This window comes from Phoca vitulina, unplaced genomic scaffold (genome assembly GCF_004348235.1).
Source record: "Phoca vitulina isolate PV1807 unplaced genomic scaffold, GSC_HSeal_1.0 scaffold15, whole genome shotgun sequence".
NCBI classification, from domain to species: Eukaryota; Metazoa; Chordata; class Mammalia; order Carnivora; family Phocidae; genus Phoca; species Phoca vitulina.
Window position 1 is genome coordinate 4,925,803 of NW_022589718.1, and position 22,343 is coordinate 4,948,145.

The 22,343-nt window shown below is 32.6% G+C and overlaps 1 protein-coding gene across 1 annotated transcript in view; it reads right to left on the reverse strand.

The window, feature by feature from the left end:
• ADAM2 (ADAM metallopeptidase domain 2) overlaps positions 1-20,520 on the reverse strand; it is a 140,941-nt gene extending 120,421 nt beyond the window's left edge. The window contains exons 1-4 of the mRNA XM_032413357.1: positions 20,466-20,520; positions 19,893-19,969; positions 14,894-14,949; positions 6,508-6,586 (exon numbers count right to left, since the gene is read on the reverse strand). Of these exons, the coding sequence (XP_032269248.1) occupies positions 6,508-6,586; positions 14,894-14,949; positions 19,893-19,969; positions 20,466-20,520 (267 nt within the window). The remainder of the gene's footprint in view (positions 1-6,507; positions 6,587-14,893; positions 14,950-19,892; positions 19,970-20,465) is intronic.
• Positions 20,521-22,343: the final 1,823 nt, after the last annotated feature.

The following is a 22,343-nucleotide window of genomic DNA, read 5'->3' on the forward strand; positions in this document are numbered from 1 at the left end:
AAATTTAGTGAAAAACTACAATTATAGATTTAGAAACTGAATATACAAATGAACAAAGTCCAGACCATATATAAAAATAGAAGTGTGTCACAAAACCTTCAGTAACCTATCCAGGAAACCAATCCCATTGTTAACAATAAATAGCCCAGAAAGCCAGCCCACTGCAAGTCAGACTTTATAGGAAGTCATATTGCTATCTCCAGTAACAACCCAGAAAACTAAACAATAACTTATATAACAGTCACCCCAAATAACCAAGACTTGATTAAAAACTGTCAGCTTACCTAATTTTTGTCTCTCCTTCCAACTTAGAACCAAGCAGAAAGTCAAATATGTACTCCTAAACATAAAACATAAAATGCTTCACCACTTCTAGTTAGCCTACCCACAGCTTTTTCATGCCAACAACCTCCAGTCAGGGTATTTCTGAAGCTTTCCCTTTTTTCTACCATATAAACCTTTCCCACTCTTCTCCGGCTTTTAAGTGCCTGCCAAAATTCAAGTGATGGTGGCTGACTCTCTTACAATGGCAAGCTTTGAGTAAGTAGTCTTTGCTTATTCTCATTTGTTTGGTTTTTCTTTATTTTCACAAGATCTAAGGAACACATTAGGGTGAAAAAAAAAAAAGCAAGCATTTGAAACTACTTGTGAAAGTGACCAGGTATTGGATTTAACAGAAAAAAACTTCAAGCAAACATTATAATTATGTTCAAAGAATTATTGAAGGAAACCATGATTTAAAAAATAGAGGTATGATAACAATATCATATCAAATAGAGACTATCAATAAAAGGTAAAGATCATCAGAAAAGGTAAAAAACAAAACACAACTATAGTCTGTTGACAGGTACCATGCTTTAAATTCAAAGATACAAATAGATGGAGAATAAAAGAATGAAAAAACATGTATCATGCAAATAGCAACCACAAGCAAATCAGAGTGACTACACTGATAATCAGACAAAGTAGACTTTAGAACAAAAAATTGTTACTAGAAATAAAGAGCAACATTTTATAATAATAAAAGTTTCAACCCATCAGGAAGATATAACCCATTTGTAAATATATATGCACCAAATAACCGAACACCAAACTGCACAAAGCAAAAAAAAAAAGGTAAAAATGTAGGAAGAAATAGACAATTCAACAATTATAGTTGGAGATTTCTTCTTCTATCTCACTTTCAGTAACAGATAGAACAACTAGGCAGAAGATCAACAAGGAAATACAAAACTTGAAAACACCATAAACAAATGAAACCTAACAGAGAACTGTAAAACACTCCACTGAACAACAACAGATTATACATTCTTTTTATGTACACATGGAACATTTTCTAGGACAGACCATATGCTAGGCTATAAAAAAAGTGTCAATTAATTTAAAAGTATACAAATAATAAAAGTTTTTCTGATAACAATAGCATGAAATTAGAAATCATTTACACAAAAATCTGGAAAAAATAAAAAATATGTGGAAATTAAATATCATATCCTAAATAACCTATATGGGTCAAAGAAGAAATAAACATGAACCCAGGAAATACTTTAAAATAAATTAAAATGAAGACACACCATACTAAAAAGTATGGTAGGTAGCTAAATAAGAGATAAATTTATATGTAAGAAAATCTTAAATTAATATCCTAACCATCCACCTAGGACACAGGGGGAAAAAAAAGAAACTAAATCCAAATCAAACAGAAGAAAGGAAATACTAAAGATTAGAGTGAAATAAAATAAATAAGAATAGATAAAAAAATAAAATAAATCAATAAAACCAAAAGGTGACTCTTTAAAAAGATAAACAAAAATGACAAATCTTTATAACAGCCTGGGTTTGATACAGAAACTTATTACTCAGCAAATAAAGTACATCAATGGGTTTATGTGCTTGAAATTAACATATACTTTTCCATATAATTCTATCAGTTGAAAGTAGCTAGCCTAGTTGGAAGATACACTAGGTTACTAAATAGTCATTTATCATGCCAGTTAGTACTCTGAAAGGCTGGGGTTATGTTTGAACCAGAGATCATTATATGGTATGGTTTCCTGAAAGCCAGAATATGTGGGTTCAGGAATTAGTGTTGAAGTGGGAATGTCTCCTCTCACCATTATACCTAATAATCTTCTTGTAGAATTTTTGCTTTCCATCTCAGTAACTTTTAGCTTCAAGTCATTGGTAGGGAATTCCTCCACCAAGAGACATAATAACAGTTCCACTAATTTGGAAGGTGGAAACTTCCAACTGGATATGTTGAGATTCTTACATCACTAAACAAAGGCTAATGTAGTGGTTGGAGTGACTGACTCTGAATATCAAAGGGAAATTGGTTGCTTTTACCAATAAAAGCAAGAAGGGCTATGACTTGAATCCAGCTGATTATTACAGCAACCAAAAGAAAGTATGATTAAAGATGCAGACCCTTTGGGAATAAAGATTTCCTCTATTTTGCTTGGTAAATATCCTTAGCAAGCTAAGGTTCTGGGTGAAAGCAATGGGAAAAGGAATAGGTAGTAGGGGGAAAAGCCATAGATAGCAATCATTACTTAATACAGAAATGAAGACATTAGTGACTTCGCATATTTTCTCTTTGTTTCTTATATGTATACATATGTGTTTATTTGTATATGTTAGCCTTTTTCTTTTTCCTTCTTCCTATTATTACTTTACCTACAAGTTCTTGGAAGTTAACTTCACAATTTAATCTCCAGTTAACATAGTATTAATTAATGGATATGATGCCTCTTGTGATTGTGTGTCTCCTCAATTGAGGGGAAGGGTGGGAATTTCTTCACTTGTAGAAAGGGTAGCTGAATCTTGTTAAACAGAAATATAAGGTAATTATGTTGTTTTACCAGAGTTCAAATGTGTGCAAATGAAAGCTGAATAGTCAAAGTTGTAGACTTTATCAATTATTGATGTTTTGGCTCTCAGCTCCTAATAAATCTTCTACCTGCTTTGTGAAAATGAATCTGGGCCCCGAAATTATTTTTTCCTTTGGCAAGTGGCACTAAAGTTTTGCCAGTAGAAGACGTAGGAGAGCATGAGACGAGAGCTTTGTTTCCTGGTTCCAGTGTGCTAGTTTGGAAGGCTCCTGTTAAGTGTCCTGCTCATTGCACCACCAGGATCCCTCAGAGCTTGACAATTCTCCAGTACACAGATGCTTTAGTGTATCATGGTCGCTAGCACCCATCAGCCAATAGGTTCCTCCCATAATTCAAACCTCTCTCCTTTTGCAGCAGAGTAGCTTTGTGACATACCTCTTTGTGAACAGCTTTCCTGACTACCCCAAATAGATTTCCAGAAAGTTCCAAAGAGAAATTCTATGGCAATACCTATTGGTACAGCACCATTGTGACTTCCTGCTATTCAGAGATCCACAGCTGTGCCCCTTCTAACAAGGTTTGGATCTCAACCCTGGGATAACGAGATTGTCTTCTTCATTCCAGTCCTAGGGTTGCTGGCTGCTTCTTGTATCTGGCATTCCTATATTTTTTAGAGTTCTCTTTACTTCTTATTTTTTATTCTAGTCCCTGTTACAGTTAATAATTCTTTATATTACACTTTCCCTTTTCAAGTTGCTATATGGTTTCTTTACATTAATCAAATATAAACTAAAACAGTGTCTTGTCTTATTTTTTTAAAATATTTCATTGGCATACTATCAATGGATTACTTTGTATTTTTTTTTATTGTGGGCCCATGTAGAGTTTCATCTGTATGAATCATACTTTATAAGATCAAGATAAAATACCTGGACCTTTCCACCAGCTTTTATCTACTTCCTTCCAAATGTGGTTTCTATTATTCAGATTGATAACATTTCTAATTCTTTGTAATAATCAGTAAGTTATATCAGCATTATAAATAATTGGAAAAGTTGTAAATAAATAAGTAAAAAAATCATTTTTAAGTAATCATTAAGATAAAATTTTCATGGAGGAGTCAAAAAGCTCATTATTATTATTATTAATCAATTTCCTTCTTCGTTTTTCCTCTTCTTATCATTACCATTTCTTGCACTGTTTTCCTCTATTGTATCTTGTTCAATGTTCTCTTTGCACTAAAAAGAATATGTATACTCTTGCTACTGTGTGTTAGCTCCTATAAATGTTGATTAGATGAAGTTGATTGATAGTTCCACTCAAGGTCCAACAGATTTGCTGAGTTTCTTTCTACTTCATCTATCAATTATTGAGAAAATAATATTTAAAAATTCAATTATCTTAAAAATTTATTTCTCCTTTCATTTCTGTCAATTTCTGCCTCATGTAATTTGAGGTCTGTTTTTATGTGCATACACATTTTGAATTGTTATGCTGTCCTGATGATTTTACCTTTTAATCATGATGAATATTTATTTGTTCTAGAGAGACTGTAAAGTCCACAACAATGATGAATGGCTTATACTTGTAAGCTCTAGGCACTGGGAACAAATTCTTTCTATGTCTAACAGGCTAATTTGTTCTAAAATAAGTCTGTATTCACCAAGAAAATATGACTTTGAGGGATAAAAATCATTTGTAGACTTCATTAAAAACAAATTTACCTACTTTTAATCTAATTTAATAAACTTTCCTGATTTTTCCAGCTCTGGAAATAGCCTTGCAGCTTTGGCAACTATAAGTTATTTATATGGCACCAGATATGCATTGCATTTGAAGCCAACTTAACAACTTCATTCAGGTTATCAATAAAGCATTCTTTGCTTTGTTTTTTAAGTTATACATTTATCTCTCATGGTTACCTCCTGGGAAGTAGGAAGCAGAGTTAGGTGTTAGGTATAGCAGAATTACATAAAATTCAGGTGTGGGATATTGCAGCCCTGTGTATCTCTTTGTCTCACTGGTGCTAATTCTGTCTGTCTCTCTCTTTCACACACATACACACACACACATGCACATCTATGCCACACACACATATTATATATTTATGTGTGTGTATACATATACATATATATATATCATTTTTGACAGCATGTAGTATTTATATATTTCTGTAGATGACTCACACATATTTGCCTAATCTATTGGACAAAATTTAAAGCAACTCACCATTATCTATTATTTATTTTGCTAAAAGTTGAGTCTAAATAAAAATGTTTTAATTTCAAAATACTGATTGATTCACTATGCAGAAATCAGGAATACAAACAGAAAAAAACAATAGAAATTGGGAGGGCAGCAAGAAGGGAAAAAAGAAAAACTGCATTTCAAACATGAGTAATCCCTGCAATTCTATGCACACTTCTCAATTATTTTTACAACAAATTATGGACATTATTAAATGAAGCTCCAAGTGTTCCAAATACATGAAAATTTAATATATTCTTAAATGTACATGAAATTCCATGTGTATTTATTTGGTCCTTGAACATATGTTAGACAAGTCTTTGGATTCATATCCATTAATTAATACTTTTCTTTCCAGATTTACCTTTCCTGATTCAAATCATATTTTTTCCACTTTAAGTATTTCATGATATTTTCAACCCTGCTGCTACATGTACTTAAGTACATACGTGTACATCATTGTGAAATAATAGCTTAAAGAAATCACAATAGTTTTTTATTTGGTTGACCATCTGTGTCATAAGGCTAACTTGAGACACATTATAAGCAGAAAGCTAGGGGTCCCCAGAAAAAGAAAGATGAGACATAGCTTTCGTGACAGAAGAGAAGTCATTTTAGCCCCAACCCCCACGCCCCCAGCTATTTTCTGTGATCTATGCCCTACCAGCGCTATTTGCCCAAGGACAGTTCTTGTAGAGCTCCTTAGGAGGTATCAGAATTACAAAGAAATGCCAAAACCTCAGTAGTTAAGGATTTTAAGGGAACAAAGGGAATGCAAACCTAAGTCTCTACCAGGCTAGGAAATAGCCTAACCATATCAGAGTCAATAAATCTGTAGTAAGACTCTCAGAGCTGTTTCAAAAGTAAGCAAGATCCTGCATTCTTTACCCAAGAGAAGAGCCCAAGACCCCATCTAGTTTATACTGGCTCTCTGAGCATGCCCACAGCCCCTTCTCCTTGTCCAACACTTACCTCTGTTTCATTATAACGCTAAAATCTCCACCCTATGAAGAGCACAAGCTTCATTAACAAGCATAAAATGTGTGTATAGGCATGTTTTCTAAGGACACCTGCACAACTTTATCCCTACCTTCACATGCGATGACAAAGCTCCCCTTTCTGAATATTCATCCTAAACACTAAAGAAAAAGAACCTGCTCGTTCTTGCTTAGGCTTTGGAATTATTCCCTGTGATCTTATTTGTTGCAAGTAGTTTCCTTTATGTGACAACCACCTGGTGTAGCCCCTATCTGTAACTCACCAAGGAGCTAACTCATGCTAGTTGTTACAGCATCATCAAAAGTAAATGGTTAACTTCATTTTAAAACAAAACATAACTCCAACCCTTTGTTTTCTAACAGGCCAACCCTAAGTAAGGTGATCACAGAAACTCACCTAACAAAGGTAAAACAGACAGTAAAAGTCATACCTGAAGCTGCTGTTCAAGAGGCTTCATACTTCCTGTGCCATCATAACCATAAACTCTAAAATTATGAGGTAAAAAAGCTCTGTAAAATAAAGATAAAAGGTATTTAATGGGGAATTTGTTTTCTAAGCTCCTATTTTGAAAAAATGTTTATTTTATTGTATTTATTATAGACAAGTCAGGGAAGAAATAGAAAGTCCTGAATACATGGACTTTGTTCTAATTTTACTCAAAAATTCTGGTGTCTAGACCTCTTCTCACTCACTTTACCATCACACTGTCCTCTAGGCTGTTTTTAAAAACATAATCAACAAGGGGTGGCTGGGTGGCTCAGTTGGTTAAGCTTCTGCCTTTGGCTCAGGTCATGATCCCAGGGTCCTGGGATGGAACCCTGAGTTGGGCTCCCTGTTCAGCAGGGCATCTGCTTCTCCCTCTGTCCCTCCCCCTGCTTGTGCTTTTGCACTCTCTCTCTCTCTCAAATAAATAAATATAAAATCTTAAAAAAAAAAAAAAACAATAGGCAACTTTTGCCTCAGAGTATTTGTAGCTGCCTGGGATGCTCTTCAGCATAGTTCATCATCTCATCTACTTCAAGTCTTTGCTTACATGTCAACTTCTCAGTGAGGCTTATTTTGGCAAGTTTATTTTAAAAATGCAACTTTCCTAATTATCAAAACATAAGCTTTTCAAACAACACTTCTAACTTTGCTCTCTATTTTTGCTTAAGCATTTATCACCTTCTAACATTCTTCCTAATCCACTCATTTATGATATTGATGTAGGAAAGATATTAGGGTTCAAAGCCAACAGCCAAGAAAGAATTCTTGAGACGTCTTTAGTGCAAAAAAGTGGTTTTATTAAAGCACAGGGACAGGACCCATGGGCAGAAAGAGCTGCACTGGGGTCATGAGGTGTCATCGATTATATACTTTCAAGTTGGGAGGGGGGTTGGTTAGGGATAGTGTAAGTCTCTAAGAAATTTTGCAAGCAAGGTTTCCAGGACCTTAAGGGGCTAGCTGTTGTTAGGAAAAGTTCATTCATGACTGTCTAATAAAACCTTAGTCATGAGACCCTGCAGATGTATACCAGTGGGTCATATGCTTGTGGGATGACTCCAACATACATCTTTGTGGAGTAGAGATAAAAGAAGTTTCCAAAGGAATTTTTATATGTTAAAGTAGACTTACACAATCCTGGGGGTCGGGCTAAGATTGCCTTTTGCCCTTAACAAAGTATTAACATGGAGGCAGCTGAGTTTCTAGAAGAATGTCCCTCTGCCTGTTTCAAGGACTTGTCAGTGGGCTGTATGTAGTAAGGAAATGTAATTTTTCCTTTGCCTTTGTTTCCCACATTAATAGCTTTATTAGTCTCATTTGATAAACAGAGATTCTTGTCCCTTTTGTTTACTAGTGCATCTCAAGCATTTAGAAGAATATCAGTAAAATAACAAATGTTCAATAAATATTGAACTAATGTGACAAGAATTCAACAGATTAGATGGAGAACTCACATTACAATATATTATTTGTAAGTATGAGAAGAATATGCTGATATGGCGCTATAAAGAGAAAGGGTAAATGTAGATATCCCATTTCATTTCTCTAATAAGCATAATATAAAAATTTGTGACTACCATGGCAGTCTGGATTTGTTGAAGCAAAATGTCAAAAAGCCAAACACTGATAAGCAGAGCAAGATTTTTTGCATTTTTGCCATACCAAAAAATAATATGACCCACAGTGGGGTGGGGCTCCAGGAAACACACAGATTCTGAGTTGAAGGTCTTATAAAGAGATTTAGCTGCTCATATGCAGGCTCCAGTTTTTTGGAAAAGAAAGAAAAAAGTCAAATATCTGTGTTTGGGCAGAAAAGCTCCTGGGATGTCTAGAAACAGGCAGAACCCCTGGTGTCATGTACCCTCTAGAGAGAAAGTAATGAATGTTTGAGGTATATCAAATACATAGCTTCTCTCCCTGTAAAATCTTTTGCCGATGTTGGAAACTGTGTAGAGTTGCCAAGGAGCTAAACTTAATTTCTCTGAAAATAAGAGCAAATTTTTTTTTTCAAAACTGGTAATACAGAATCAATAAGCTCTATGTAACTCAAGCATGATAAAAGCAAAGAAAAATCACATCTGATTTGTTTAAAAGACTAATGAAAACCAAAATAAAATCTTCAAAGTATTAAGAGGAAAAAGAAAAAAGATGTTACTTTCAAAGAAACAGAAATAAGACTGACAACTACCTTGTCAATAAAAATGAAGAAAGTCAGAAGATAATAGAATGACAATTTTAAAAGGCAAAAAAATGTTTAAGAGTAGGGTTAGGTAAAAATTTAACAATGAATACAAACCAATATAATCAAAAACAAGCAGACTTGCAACAGAAATATAGAGAATTCCAGAGAGATATATAAATTAACTGCATATAGAAATGGAAATGCGGGAAGAAATGAAAAACACCAGAATGAGTAAATTTATGGTTAAATATAAAAGAATATTGACTGTACAAAAAATAATCTCATTGGGGTTTAAAAGTATGCAGGATTATAATGGCTGAAAAAAATAATGAAAACATAAAAGAAGGCAAGTGGAATTAAAAGATTTAATGATTTGACAATATAGGGTAACTGATAAAAGTAATAATGCATATTAGGTTCAATAAGTCAGAGATTAACAAGTTAATCTAGATAAACTACTAAAAGAATAGTAAAAGAATGTATAACAAAGAATTTAATTGATGGGAAATGGTACAGTATAAAATGACAGATTCGTTAAAATGAAGACAATAAAAAAGAATATAAAATAAAAGGCACAAAAGAAAAATAATAAAATGATTTCAAAAATTATATGGAAAATCAAAGGGTCAAGAAAAGCAAAGACATCTTAAAACTGTTGAACAAGGCTGGGCATCAAGAACTATTATAAAGTCACAGTGATTAGTACAGTATGGTATTTGTATAGATAAATAGGGTGCAAGAATAAATATATAAACTAGCAGAAGAGAAAAAAAGGGTCCAGAGTCATTCAATTTATGACATCAATTACATTATAATGCAGTGAAGAAAGGTTGTGTTTTCTTCCCAACGGCCTTTGCTAAATCCATAGCATGCTAATATGAAGAAATAATTAAATCTTCACTCTTATGCTCACAAAACACATAAATATCAATTCTGGATGAATCTTAGAGCTAACTGTGAAAGTGAAAACAATGAAAACCATTAGAAGAAAATAGCTTTGATGGATGTCTGTATGTAGACAATTATTTCTTTTAAATTATGAAAATAATAATAACAACAAAATAAAAATGATCATTTGGACTGCATTTAAAGAAAGTTTCACACTCAATAAAAGAAAAATCCAGACTGGATAAAAATTGAAAGAAAATGGTAGGAAAATGTAGTTTACAAATATGAAACAAATAAAGTTATTGTAACTATACATATGTCAGATAAAATTTAAAATAATTACTAGCCACTTCATAATGTTAAAATTTTATTCACCAAAAAGGTAAAATTTTTATTTAATTTTTTATAACTTCAAAATATGGAATTCAAAATTTAATCAATTTGAAAATCACTGTGGAAGACTTTAACACATATATATTACTAAATAGAAAAATCATTTTTGAATATGGAAGAATTCTATGACATGATTTAAAAAGAACATTATAGTAAATAATTGCAGGATACATGCTATTTTCTAGTACATATAGAATATTTACAAAAACTGAATATATATTACATCCCAAAGTTAGCCTCAACTTTTAAAGGATTGAAATCAAAGAATATTCTGTGATCAAAAATTACTAGAAATAATACCTAGAAAAGTGCCACATGTATTGGTATTTAGAGATACAGTGAAATAATTCATGGGCCAAAGAAGATATGTAATATGAACTTAAAAATGTTTGCTAATGGTAAACCAGAGAAAATTCTACACACCTAAAGATGTGAGGAGCAGCTAAGCAGTATTTGGAGAAAAAAGTTAGCCTTAAATTTTTAAACTAGAAAATAAAAATGGTTGATGAGTAATCAACTTAGAATTCTTTTGAGGAAGTTATAAACAAAGATCAAAATAAACACAAAAAAATTAAAAGCAAAGCAATAATACAAAAATCACATAATGTAGAGGACAGCTGGAGTAAAGGAGCATTTTTTTATACAAGATAAAACTATAATTTTTCATAAAGGAAAAATTCTCTTTACTAAAATACCGTGAGTGTGAAAACAGAAGGCATAAAATAGGAGAAGTTATTTGAAGACACATCATGAATTAGACTTTTAGGAAAAAAGTTAAAAGAATTCCTAAAAATAGGAAAGAAAAGGTCAGATTAGACCTGTCTTTTTAAAAAGTATAAATGTCTTATGTAGGTGCTTTACAAAGAAGAAAATCCAAGCAGCCAACTGATACATTTAAAAAAGTATTCAGACTTATTTGCATTTAGATACATATTAAATCACAGTAAGACATCAGTACATAATCAACAGTTATTGAAAACTTTAACTATCTACCATTATTTATAGAATATGCAATTCAGAGGGGCATATAAATTAGTCTAATGCTTTGGGAGAATTGTTTAATAATTATGACAACGCATATAATTTAACAATCCAGACTATCCTTAATTATATGTCCTAGAAAATCCTGTGCATATGTGACAAAGAATACATATACAAGAGTTTTCATATCTGAATATTTGTAATATCTCCATAATAGAAAAAACAAAAATGTCCAAAATAACAGAATAAATTGTTGCATAATCATAAAATTGGATCCTATACAGTAATAAAAATGAATAAGCTGGAATTACTTTTAACAACATTGATAAATCTCACAGACATTATTTTGAGTGACTGACATAAGCTGTAGGAGAATATGCTGTGATTCATTTAGAATTCAAAACAAACACATAGAAATATATTACTTAGGATAATTAAATAAAATCAAGGAAAGGGTTATCACAACGGATCAGGAAAATAGTTACAAGTAACAGGGATGGAAAATGGTATCTGTATGGCTTTTGGAGGGCAGTCAATGTGTGTTTAATGTCAGGGATACAGGAATGTTCATTTCATAATTATTCATTTAACTGCATAAACATATTTCATGTATTTTAATTTATACTTAATATATTGTACAATAAGAAATATTAAAACAACAATAAAGGTAATTGGTAGTGATTTTTGTGAGAGAAGACCTAATCCCCTATTTCCATTTCCACTCTCAACACACAGAAATGACCAATTAACCATTAACTATTTTTAAATATGGTACTACACTTTAAACAATAAAGTGTGTTGACAAAGTATGGCCTATAGGCCAAACCCAACTCACCACTTTTTTTTTTATATAAAGTGATATTAGAATATACCTATATCCATCTACCTGCATATGCCCTATGCCAGCTTTCACAATGGCAGAATTGAGTGGTTGCAAGAGAGACCGGAGTTCATTCTAAAATGTTTGCCCTTTGCAAAAGGTGTACTGATTCTTACTTTAAACAGAATGATCAAGGAAGTAAAAGCAAAGGCTAGTGCTGCAGCTGAAAGAGTGAGCAGGTGACACTGCAAACTAGGACAGAATCTGGACCAGAATTGTGCCTTAGGGAAGGAGGGTTAAATGGCCTCTGGTCTCTAGCATGAGAACACACTGTGGGCTTTTCAGTAAAGAACATAGAGCTAGAAATATCCTCAGCAATTTGTAAACAGAAGGAGAAAAAAAAATCAATACCTGCTGTCTGTAGACAATGGACAGAATGAAGCATATCCTGACAACGGCAGAAGGAGCATCACATGCAAAAATGAAAACCCTAAACTACATCTCATGCAGATGTGGAATGGATTACAAATGGCCCCATCATTGCTGAAACTCTGAGATGATGAATAATATAAACATTGGAGACAGCTAAATGGACCCACCAGGAATGAAGCAGAAACATCAATAAAGCCACTTGCTTGACATAGGGTTGCCACAAAAACCTTCAATATGTAAAAAAGTAGTACGTATGAAGCACAATTAAAATGAGGCTTGCCTGTAGTATTACCCTCAATATTCTAATCTAGATCCATTCCTGAGTTTGGCAAGAACACCTTTAAGCAATGTGATAAAATTGGTGTTCTAATTTTGTATGTTTGGAGACCCTAGGGTATTGATAAGTTTCTGTGACAAGATACAGATTCCTCCTAGCTCTGCACATACCCAAAGCTTCATAGGCTGTTGAGAGTGCAAGTGACATCACCCTGTTTGTATAGAAACTGTTGGCTAAGCCTGAAGACAACTACCTGCCAAGACACCCTGAGTAGGGACAGTGGTCACTGAAGGCTTCGTAACTCCACCAGCAGGGATTCCCTGGCAACACTTATTCTGTCTCCTCTTCACCACAGTACTACTCACTATATTCTCATCCATTGCATATAAAATGAAAAAAAATGAAAGTTTTATGTTTTACTTTGATTACAAATTTGGTCACATCTAAAAAGTTAAGTTCTATTTGTGACTACTTTATTGACATTTTGCAACAATATTTTGAATTTTTCTAAGCCAAGACTTATTTGGTAACTCTTACTTAATTTCCAAAAAGCTGGTTCTTCTTTGATTAAACATTTGTAATTATGTTCTAATTTTATCATGCTAGTCATTGAGAATGTGGTTACTCTTCAAAAGATTTTGTATTCTATGTGATGGTTTTTAAGTGAACTTTGCTTGTATGTGTGAAAAGAAAAGCATTAATTGTAGGGTGTGAAATACTCAATTCATCACACCCTTTTTTTCCTAATATAAAAAAGACAGCTTAAGAAATATACTGCTATTCAGAAGCTGTCTTTCTTTATATCAGGAAAAAAATATAGAATATACAATACAACTAATGATGACACAGATGGCTAACAGACCATGAAATGATGCTCAACATCACTCAGCATCAGGGAAATACAAATCAAAGCCACAATGAGATAACCACCTCACACCAGTCAGAATGGCTAAAATTAACAACACAAGAAACAATAGATGGTGGCAATGATGCAGAGAAAAGGGAACCCTCTTACAGTGTTGGTGGGAATGTAAACTGGTGCAGCCGCTCTGGAAAACAGTATGGAGGTTCCTCAAAAAGTTGAAAATAGAGCTACCATACAATCCAGCAATTGCACTACTGGGTATTTACCCCAAAGATACAAATGTAAAAATACAGTTACTCTATGACCCAGCAATTGCACAGCTAGCTATTTACCCAAAGAATACAAAAGTATTAATTCAAAGGGATACATGCACCCTGATATTTATAGCAGCATGGCCTACTATAACAAAATTATGAAAACAGCCCAGTGTCCATCAATTGATAAATGGATAAAGAAGAGGTTGTATATCTATACAATGGAATATTACTCAGCCATAAAAAAAAGAATGAAATCTTGCCATTTGCAACGACATGGATGGAGCTAGAGTGTATTATGCTAAGTGAAATCAGTCAGTCAGAGAAAGACAAATACCATATGATTTCCCTCATATGTAGAGTTTAATAAACTAAACAGATTAACATGGCGGTGGGGGGGGTGGGGAGAGAGAAAGGCAAACCATAAAAGAGACTTAACTATAGAGAACAGGATTACCAGAGAGGAAGTGGGTGGGGGATGGGCAAAATAGGTGATGGGGCTTAAGGAGCCTTAAGGAGTGATGAGCACTGGGTGTTATATGTATGTGATGAATCACTAAATTCTACTCCTGAAACTAGTATTACACTATGTATTAGCTAACTGGATTTTAAATAAAAATTTGGAAAGAAAAAAATTTCACACCGTTTTAAAAATACATTAATGGAGAGTTCTGAAATTCTTATTTTTACCATTTAAAAAGTACCATTTAAAAAGTACCATTACAATTCTGATTTTTCTTTATTCCTTAGTATGATGTGCTTATTTTTCCTAAATTCATCAGCTGGTATGGGATTGAGTTTGGCTAATTACAATTATATTCCAAGTCCTAAATACATTCTGACATGAAGTGTTAAGTAATTTCTTCTAATTATCACTATTCCTTCCACCCTAAAATTCATGACGTTCTTTTCAAATATGGTTGAATATTAGGGATTCAAAAACAAGACATATTTATGTTTTGATAAAGGTTAAAAAATAACAAAATTCATCCTTCATGAAATTCATGGATAGCCAAATAAAAATCTGGTGCTACTGAGAAGGAGGAAGATGGGAGTATACACTACAGGTTCAACTTCTAGATATTTATTATATAGACTTAAAGTTTTTAAGGCATAAAACAAAAGACAAATGAATAGCCAGTAACTAGGAACATTTAAAAATACCAAATAATTACATTCTGGATTAATTATAAACAATAATTAGAACAAATACAGATGATAAAATAATGTATATCACCTACTTTTGCATTAGGTTCACCGTGTATGTTTTTCCTTCAATCACAATGTTGTAGGACACCTGCAAGAAGCATATATTAAAAAGGCAAAGAAAAGTGAGAAGAATGTTAGAAAGGAAAACTATCATTTTATATTAATGATAATTACATTCAAAGCACATGAATACAAAAAAAGGAAAATTTATAATTTAATGTTGATTTATTTCAATGAAACTTGATACTTAAATATTGGTTTTCATAATAAAAATGGATGGAAGAATATGATTTGTGTCATTTATTTGTTAATTTTTAAATGTAGCTAATAAACATTTGAATCTGAAAAATTGGTCTTCATCCAATAATTACATTAGCTTAATAAAGACTGAGGCCACTGCAAAACTTATGCTTAAAATGAAAGAATATAAATTATTTGATATAAAATTTATGCTGTAGAACAAAGATTTAATAGCACATAATGTATATTTGCAGATTTTATAAAATTCATTCCAAGTTTGGATCAAAACTTATTGATCTATTTTACTAATAGTAAGATTAAGAAATGATGTCTCACAAATGGGCAGTTTAGTCTTGTTAGATCAATCTGGGTAGCTTTGACATCTTTACGTTATTGGGCCTTCCAATCCAATAGCACGGGATATAGTCCATTTATTTAAGCCTTTAATTCTGCTCATCTTGTTTTATTGTCTTCAGAGAAGAGGTTTTGCTTATCTTTGTAAGATTTATTTGGATTTTGGCTTTTATGTAGTGTAAAATTTTCTTTTTAAAAGTTTCATTTTATATTTTTGTTTTGCAGAATAGAAATACGATTGATTTTTATGTTTTGATCTTGTCTCTTTTTGCTTTGTTGTGTTTTGATCTTGTTTCTAAAGAATTTACAAAATTGTTATGTTATTTATAATTTTCTCTAGATTATTTTGGATTTTATTTTGTATACAATCACTTAATCTGTAAATAATGATAGCATTATTTTTTTCCAATTATTATGCCTATTTTTAATTTTTGTTGTTTTCCTTCCTTATTGCAGTGGCTAATATTTCCAGGCAAGGATAAATAGACAAGGTAATTGTGGACATCCTTATCTTTTTCTTGATCTCAGGAAAAAAGCTTTCAATATTTCAACTTTATGCATGATTTTTTTTCAAAGGCATTTGATCTTCTCTATAAGCCACAATTGATTATTACTTTTAATTATTACATATTTTGGACATATAAACATTACAGCAAATTATATAAAATGCCTTGTCACCAATGTCTATGTTAAAAAATAAAAACATTACAAGTATTTGAAAACAATTTTAAGTACTTTCTCATCCCAAGATTAATTCCCTTTCTTGCACTCCAGCTAACCAACATCCTGAATTTTGTGTTTATCATTCCCATGCATATTTTTATATTTATACTAATAATGGATGTTTAAGTAATTTTTTGCATAAATTTTAACTGCATAAATGTAATCCTTCTACAAGTTATATATTTCATTGCTGGATTACATCTCTGCTTGAAACACTATCTCATACAATAAGCACTATGCAAACATTTGCTATCATCAACATCATCAACACATGTAGCTTTATACTTTATTTTTTTGATGGTATAGTATGCCATTTTCTAAATATAGCACAGTTTATTTATCTATGCTGTCAATGGATGTTTATTTTTGTTTCACTATTTTAAGCAATGCCCCAGTAAATAATCTTAGACATACTTCTTTGTGCATATTTGCTAGATATGTTAAACTAAACCTATGAGTGAAATTCTTTTATTAAAAAGTACTTTTGCAACTTCACTTCAAGTTTAAAATTAATCTGCAAATTTGTTATACCGATGTAGACATTCACAAAAAGTAAATAATATTATCATTTTATCCATCTCCTCTAATTGCATTTTGTTTTGTTACATTTAACTTTTGCCATTAATGATGTGAAATAGTAACCTATTGTGTTTACTTGGCAATTCCCTATAAATATCCTGATTTGTATATATGTTTGATAATTATTACCCTTTCAAGTTCAACCCTTGTCATTCATAACTTTGTACATGTTTCTATTTTTTTGTTTTTTATCTTATTGACTTGTATGAATTCTTGATATATTCTGGATACCCTTTGTGTGTTATATGGATTGCAAATATCTTCTGTGAGTCTGGAACATTTGTCACTTAAAAATTAAATAAATAAATAAACAAATAAATAAATAAATAAATAAATCTAGATATTCCTTAATCCTTCACTTAAGAATTTGTGTTCCTTTTTCTTTCCAGTATAATTCTTCCCTATTATAAGGTCCTAGAAATAATCTCCTATCTTGTCTTCCAGATTTTTAGTATTTTACTCTCAGATGTATGCATGTAAATGATCTTGAATCAATTTTGGTGTATAATGTAGCATTAATATACACTTTATTGTTATTCCATATCATTAATCAACTGTGCATTCACCATTTATTAACCAGTACTTCTTTATTCAATGATTTCATTCCCACCATTGAATTGAATAAGTTCATATGTGTGTGGGTTTTAGGAGGCACTCTATTCTGTTCTATTAATTTATTTGTCCCTTAGAAATACATTATATTAATTACTGAAACTTTAAAATATGTTTTGAAATAAACCAAAGTAAATCACTGTTTTGTTCTTCAAAGTTAACAATTTTTTGCCTTTTACCGTTCCATATATATTTTAGAGTCAACCTGCCAATTTCCATGAAATTTCTTTTTTTTTTTTAAGATTTTATTTATTTATTTGACAGAGAGAGACACAGTGAGAGAGGGAACACAAGCAGGGGGAGTGGGAGAAGGAGAAGCAGGCTTCCCTCGGAGCAGGGAGCCCTATGCGGAGCTCTATCTCAGGACTCCGGGATCATGACCCGAGCCGAAGGGAGATGCTTAACGACTGAGCCACCCAGGCGCCCCTCCATGAAATTTCTTATGGGAACAGCAATCAATCTATAGATTTGGTGAAAATTAACCTAAGAAAATACTGAATATTCTTGACTGCCAACATGATCTATTTTTTATTTTTCCACTTTTATTAGTGGTTGTATAATTTTTTTAAGATTTATTTATTTATTTTAGAAAAAGAGAGGGAGAGAGAGAGAGAGAGCACAGGTAGAAGGGGCAGAGGGAGAGGGAAAGAGAATCTAATGTCTTTCAATAAAGGTTGACTATATCCTAAAAAGTCTTTACCTTTTAAATAATATTGTTAAGTAACTCATATTTTTGGCCTAAGTGTGTGTGTGTGTGTGTGTGTTGTACATATATATGGGTATGTATATATGTACACACATACAAATGTGTATATATATATATATATACACATATGTGTACAATACACACTTTATCAAAAATATGTTATTTACCAATAATTATTATTAAATATATGTGTATAGATATGTGTGTGTGTGTTTTCTCTTATTTTTTGTTCTGCATTTCTACTTAATTTTAATATTTGAGTCTCATTCTTTGTCTTATTTTACTCCTATTTTATAATATCCATCCAGTAGAATGTCTGGTATTCTGATTTCGCTATGTCAAGGTGTTGTCAATACTGATTTTTATTTATTCTGTGTTGTCATAATTGCATCTGAAGATTCTCTTTTTTCTATAATTTCTCAGTTATTATATGTTTAAATATAGCCTCTTCTCCAGGTTTTTTCCCCCTCTTTCAGGAATTTCAGTTATTATATACTTAGGCTTCTAATTCTATCTTCCTTCTCCTGTAGTCATTTATATGTTGTATCTATCTAGTCTACTGTTAATTCTTGATTTATTTCCCACTTTCATTATACTTTTCACATCTAGACATGCCATTCAGCTTTTTTTAGAACTTCTGGTTGAATATTCTCTTCTTATAATCTATATCATTTATTTGTTAATTATAACAGTTATAAACATACACTATGTTATGTTTACAGCATTTGTTAAACCAGTAAGTACAATATAGCCTCATTGGTTCAAAAAACACTATGTATTCAGCACTGTTCTAGACATGGGGATAGAGATATTAACAAAATAGTCAAACTTTTTCCCTCATGAAATTGACAGTTGAGGACAGGTGATTTTTTTTTTTTTTTTGTACTTCTCTTATGAGAATTACTATCATAGAAGGTGTGATGCCTGGTTGAAGATATTTCCTTCTAAGTAGATTCTGTATATATTTTCTAATATGAGTAAGCAATTCCATATTATTTTTGCATTAAAAAATAAAACTCTCTCAAAATACTGTTAAATGCCTCACTTTTTTTCTATTTAAATGGTTAAATTTTAAGTTTTCATAAACATGCATTCCTTTTTAAATGATATATTGAAAATTTTAAGTTTGTAAATTAGGGTGACAAGTGGGTAGTTGCTAAGGAAATATTTGCACTCAAATTACCAGAACACTTACTACCCAACCAAAAAGAAAATTAAGGTGTGGTGTTTGAAAAAATATATTTCACATCTTGGAAATGATTCTAGAAATTAGTTTAAAAAAATATATTTTCTAATTCAAAGAAAAGAAAACCTAATACCCTGAACCAAGATGAACTAAGATGTCATGAAAAAATGTCTTAATGATTAACATATTTGCAATCAAAATGCAAAAATTACTCATATCAATCAAGATGCAAAAATTACTCATATAAAACTTCATTAAATGAAATGATCATTATACAGTATAAGGAAGCCATAGGCTTTCTTAACAAGGACAAAAAAACCCTCCAAAGATAGCCTAGTGAGTAAGAAGAGAATCTCTAGATGAATCAGGTCAATCATTATTCAAAGACACTCAAGAGGAAAACAGATTTGAAAGATGGGACTTGGGGCTTTGGTAATAAGTATCACTGCACCATATTTCTATGAAGCATAGTTTATCTTGGTTCATTTTCAAAAGGCCTTTTCCACTTAGGGAAAACTGGCTATAAATATAAAATTCACTAAGTTTGCTTGGATGAAAATGCCAAGTTTACATCTTACAAAAAAAAAAACTACATGATTTTAGAATGTGAAAAATGCTAGTGCTTAGTTACATGTGATTCAACTCCTCCACTTAATATTGACAGTATTTTCTCTGGTATTGTAATTTGCACACGTAGTCTTTCAGAATCTGCAAGGGACAAATGTTTTATTAGAGTAACACCATCACCTCATAGTTTCCTCCATTATTTCCTCATCTAAATCCATAATCTTTCATATGCCACCTTTTTTTAAACTATCTTTTCAAATCACTCAATTCCCACTTCTTTCTAGAAATACAAGACTTTAAAGAGAAATTCAGTACAAATAAAGTCAGGTCTTTTGGACTTTTCCAACTACAGAGCCCACAAGTCGAAAATGCAAAGCAATATATGAAACTCTAACCTTGAGGCATTCACTTGAACCATGGCATCTCTCATCTTTCATACGTACCAGGAGGAGTGGGAAAGCCGCCTCACATCCAATGTGGATTTTGGTTGGGGAAGGTGATGCAGCAGTGGGCTCTGGCTTACAGAGTCGGAGCCCCTACAAGAAAGCACTTTCCCAGGGACATCTGGCCTCTCAGAAGAAAACGGAGAGGAGAGCTGGCATTCCCAAAAGGTCAGAGGAAAGGTTCTTGTACTTACTATTGTCTGTCTGGACCCTGACGAGCCCGGTGAGAAGAAGTAGTAAGCACAACATGGCTTCATGTCCTGTATGCCAGCCCAAATAACGGCAGTTGGCTTGCCTACAGGGCAGTTGGGAGCGCGAGGAGACCCCTCCCGGCCACGCACCCGGCAAGAGGCAGTCGGCTGTGAGAGCAGAGGTGGGCCGAGAGGATGGGTGCCGTGCACAGTTGAACGTAGGCTGTCTTGGCCCCTAAGTCTGTGCAGAAGACTTCGAATCAGTTTGACGCCGCTTTGAGGCTAAAAAAAGAGCAGAATCACTTCCAAAATGCACGGCTGAAGAAACAGTTATGAACAGGAAGATTCATACACACTTCTTACAGAACTTTTCATTGAAGATATCTATATATCTACATAAATATATTCTAAAAACCATAGGCTAACAGTTCAATTAATATTCAAGTGAACAAACCAGTGTAATTAACACCTAGAGTCAGATCAAAAAATAAAACATAGAACCACCAAAACCCCCAGAGTGCCCCATGACAATCATTACCGCTACCATCATAGATTAGTTTTGTCTGTTTTTGAACTTTATATAAATGGAACTAATCACCATGTACTCTTACATGTGAGTTCTTTTAATATAATGATTATGAGAGCCATCCATCCATCCATACATGAAGAGCAATAGCTTTCCTTTTTCCTCATAGGTGTTTATCGCCCATTGAATTAATATAACACCATCTGTTTTTCCATTTTACTGTTGATTAACGTTGGTTTATTTATAGTGGTGGCTATTAAAAACCGTGTTTGGCTATTTTCTTTCTTTGGTGAACATATGTAGTGATTTCCTTCATATATATTTCTAGAGTGAAGTTGCTAAATCACAGGGTATGTTTTATAGATACTTCCAAGTTTTCCAAGATTGTTGTACTAATTTATATTTTCACCAGAAATGTATGAGAATTCCAATTCGTATCAATGCCTAGACTTGTTTTTTTGTTTATTTCATTATAGTCATTATTTTGCATTTTCACAGTTATTAATAAACTTTAGCACAATTGTATATATTTATTGGTCATTTATATAACTTATTTGGTAAATGCCTATTTGAAACTTTGGTCCATTTTTCAACTGAGTGGTCTTGTCTCTTTCTTATTATATGTTGAGCCTATTAATGCATTCCAGATATGATTCTTTTGTTGGATATCATGGTTTGCAAGTATCTTCTACACTGGGGCTTACATTCAATGGATTTTTGTACATACACATTCATATTCAGAAATTTACTCCCCCGCCCCCGTTTGCTGGGGTTTTCATATGTATCTTATTGCAAATGTGAATTTTATCAAAAGTTTTTGTTTAGGGGCACCTGGGTGGCTCAGTAGGTTAAATGACCGACTCTTAATTTCAGCTCAGGTCATGATCCCAGGGTCCTGAGATTAAGCCCCACTTTGGGCTCCCACTGAGTGTGGAGCCTCCTTAGGATTCCCTCTCTCTCTTTCTTTCTACTCTTCCCCTCCACCCCCCACCCCCCACCCCAGCTTGCTCTCTCATACTCTCTCTTTCAATTAAAAAAAAAAGCTTTTGTTATATAAATTGAGGTGATCATATAGTTTTCTTCATTTTCTGTTAATTTAGTGATTTAAAATTATTGACTTTCTAGTGTTGAAACAAATTGTATGCTGGGATACATCCTATTTGAGGTACTATCTTTTTACATTTTGCTGGATTGATTTGCCAGCATTTTGTTTAGGATTTTTGCATCCATAGTCATAAGAAATATATGTCTGTAATTTTCTTTCCTTGTAATAAACTTGTCAATTTTTGTACCAGAGTTAAGCTGGCCTCATAAAAGAAATTGGGAAATGTTATTCCTTTCCTCTAGTCTTTGAA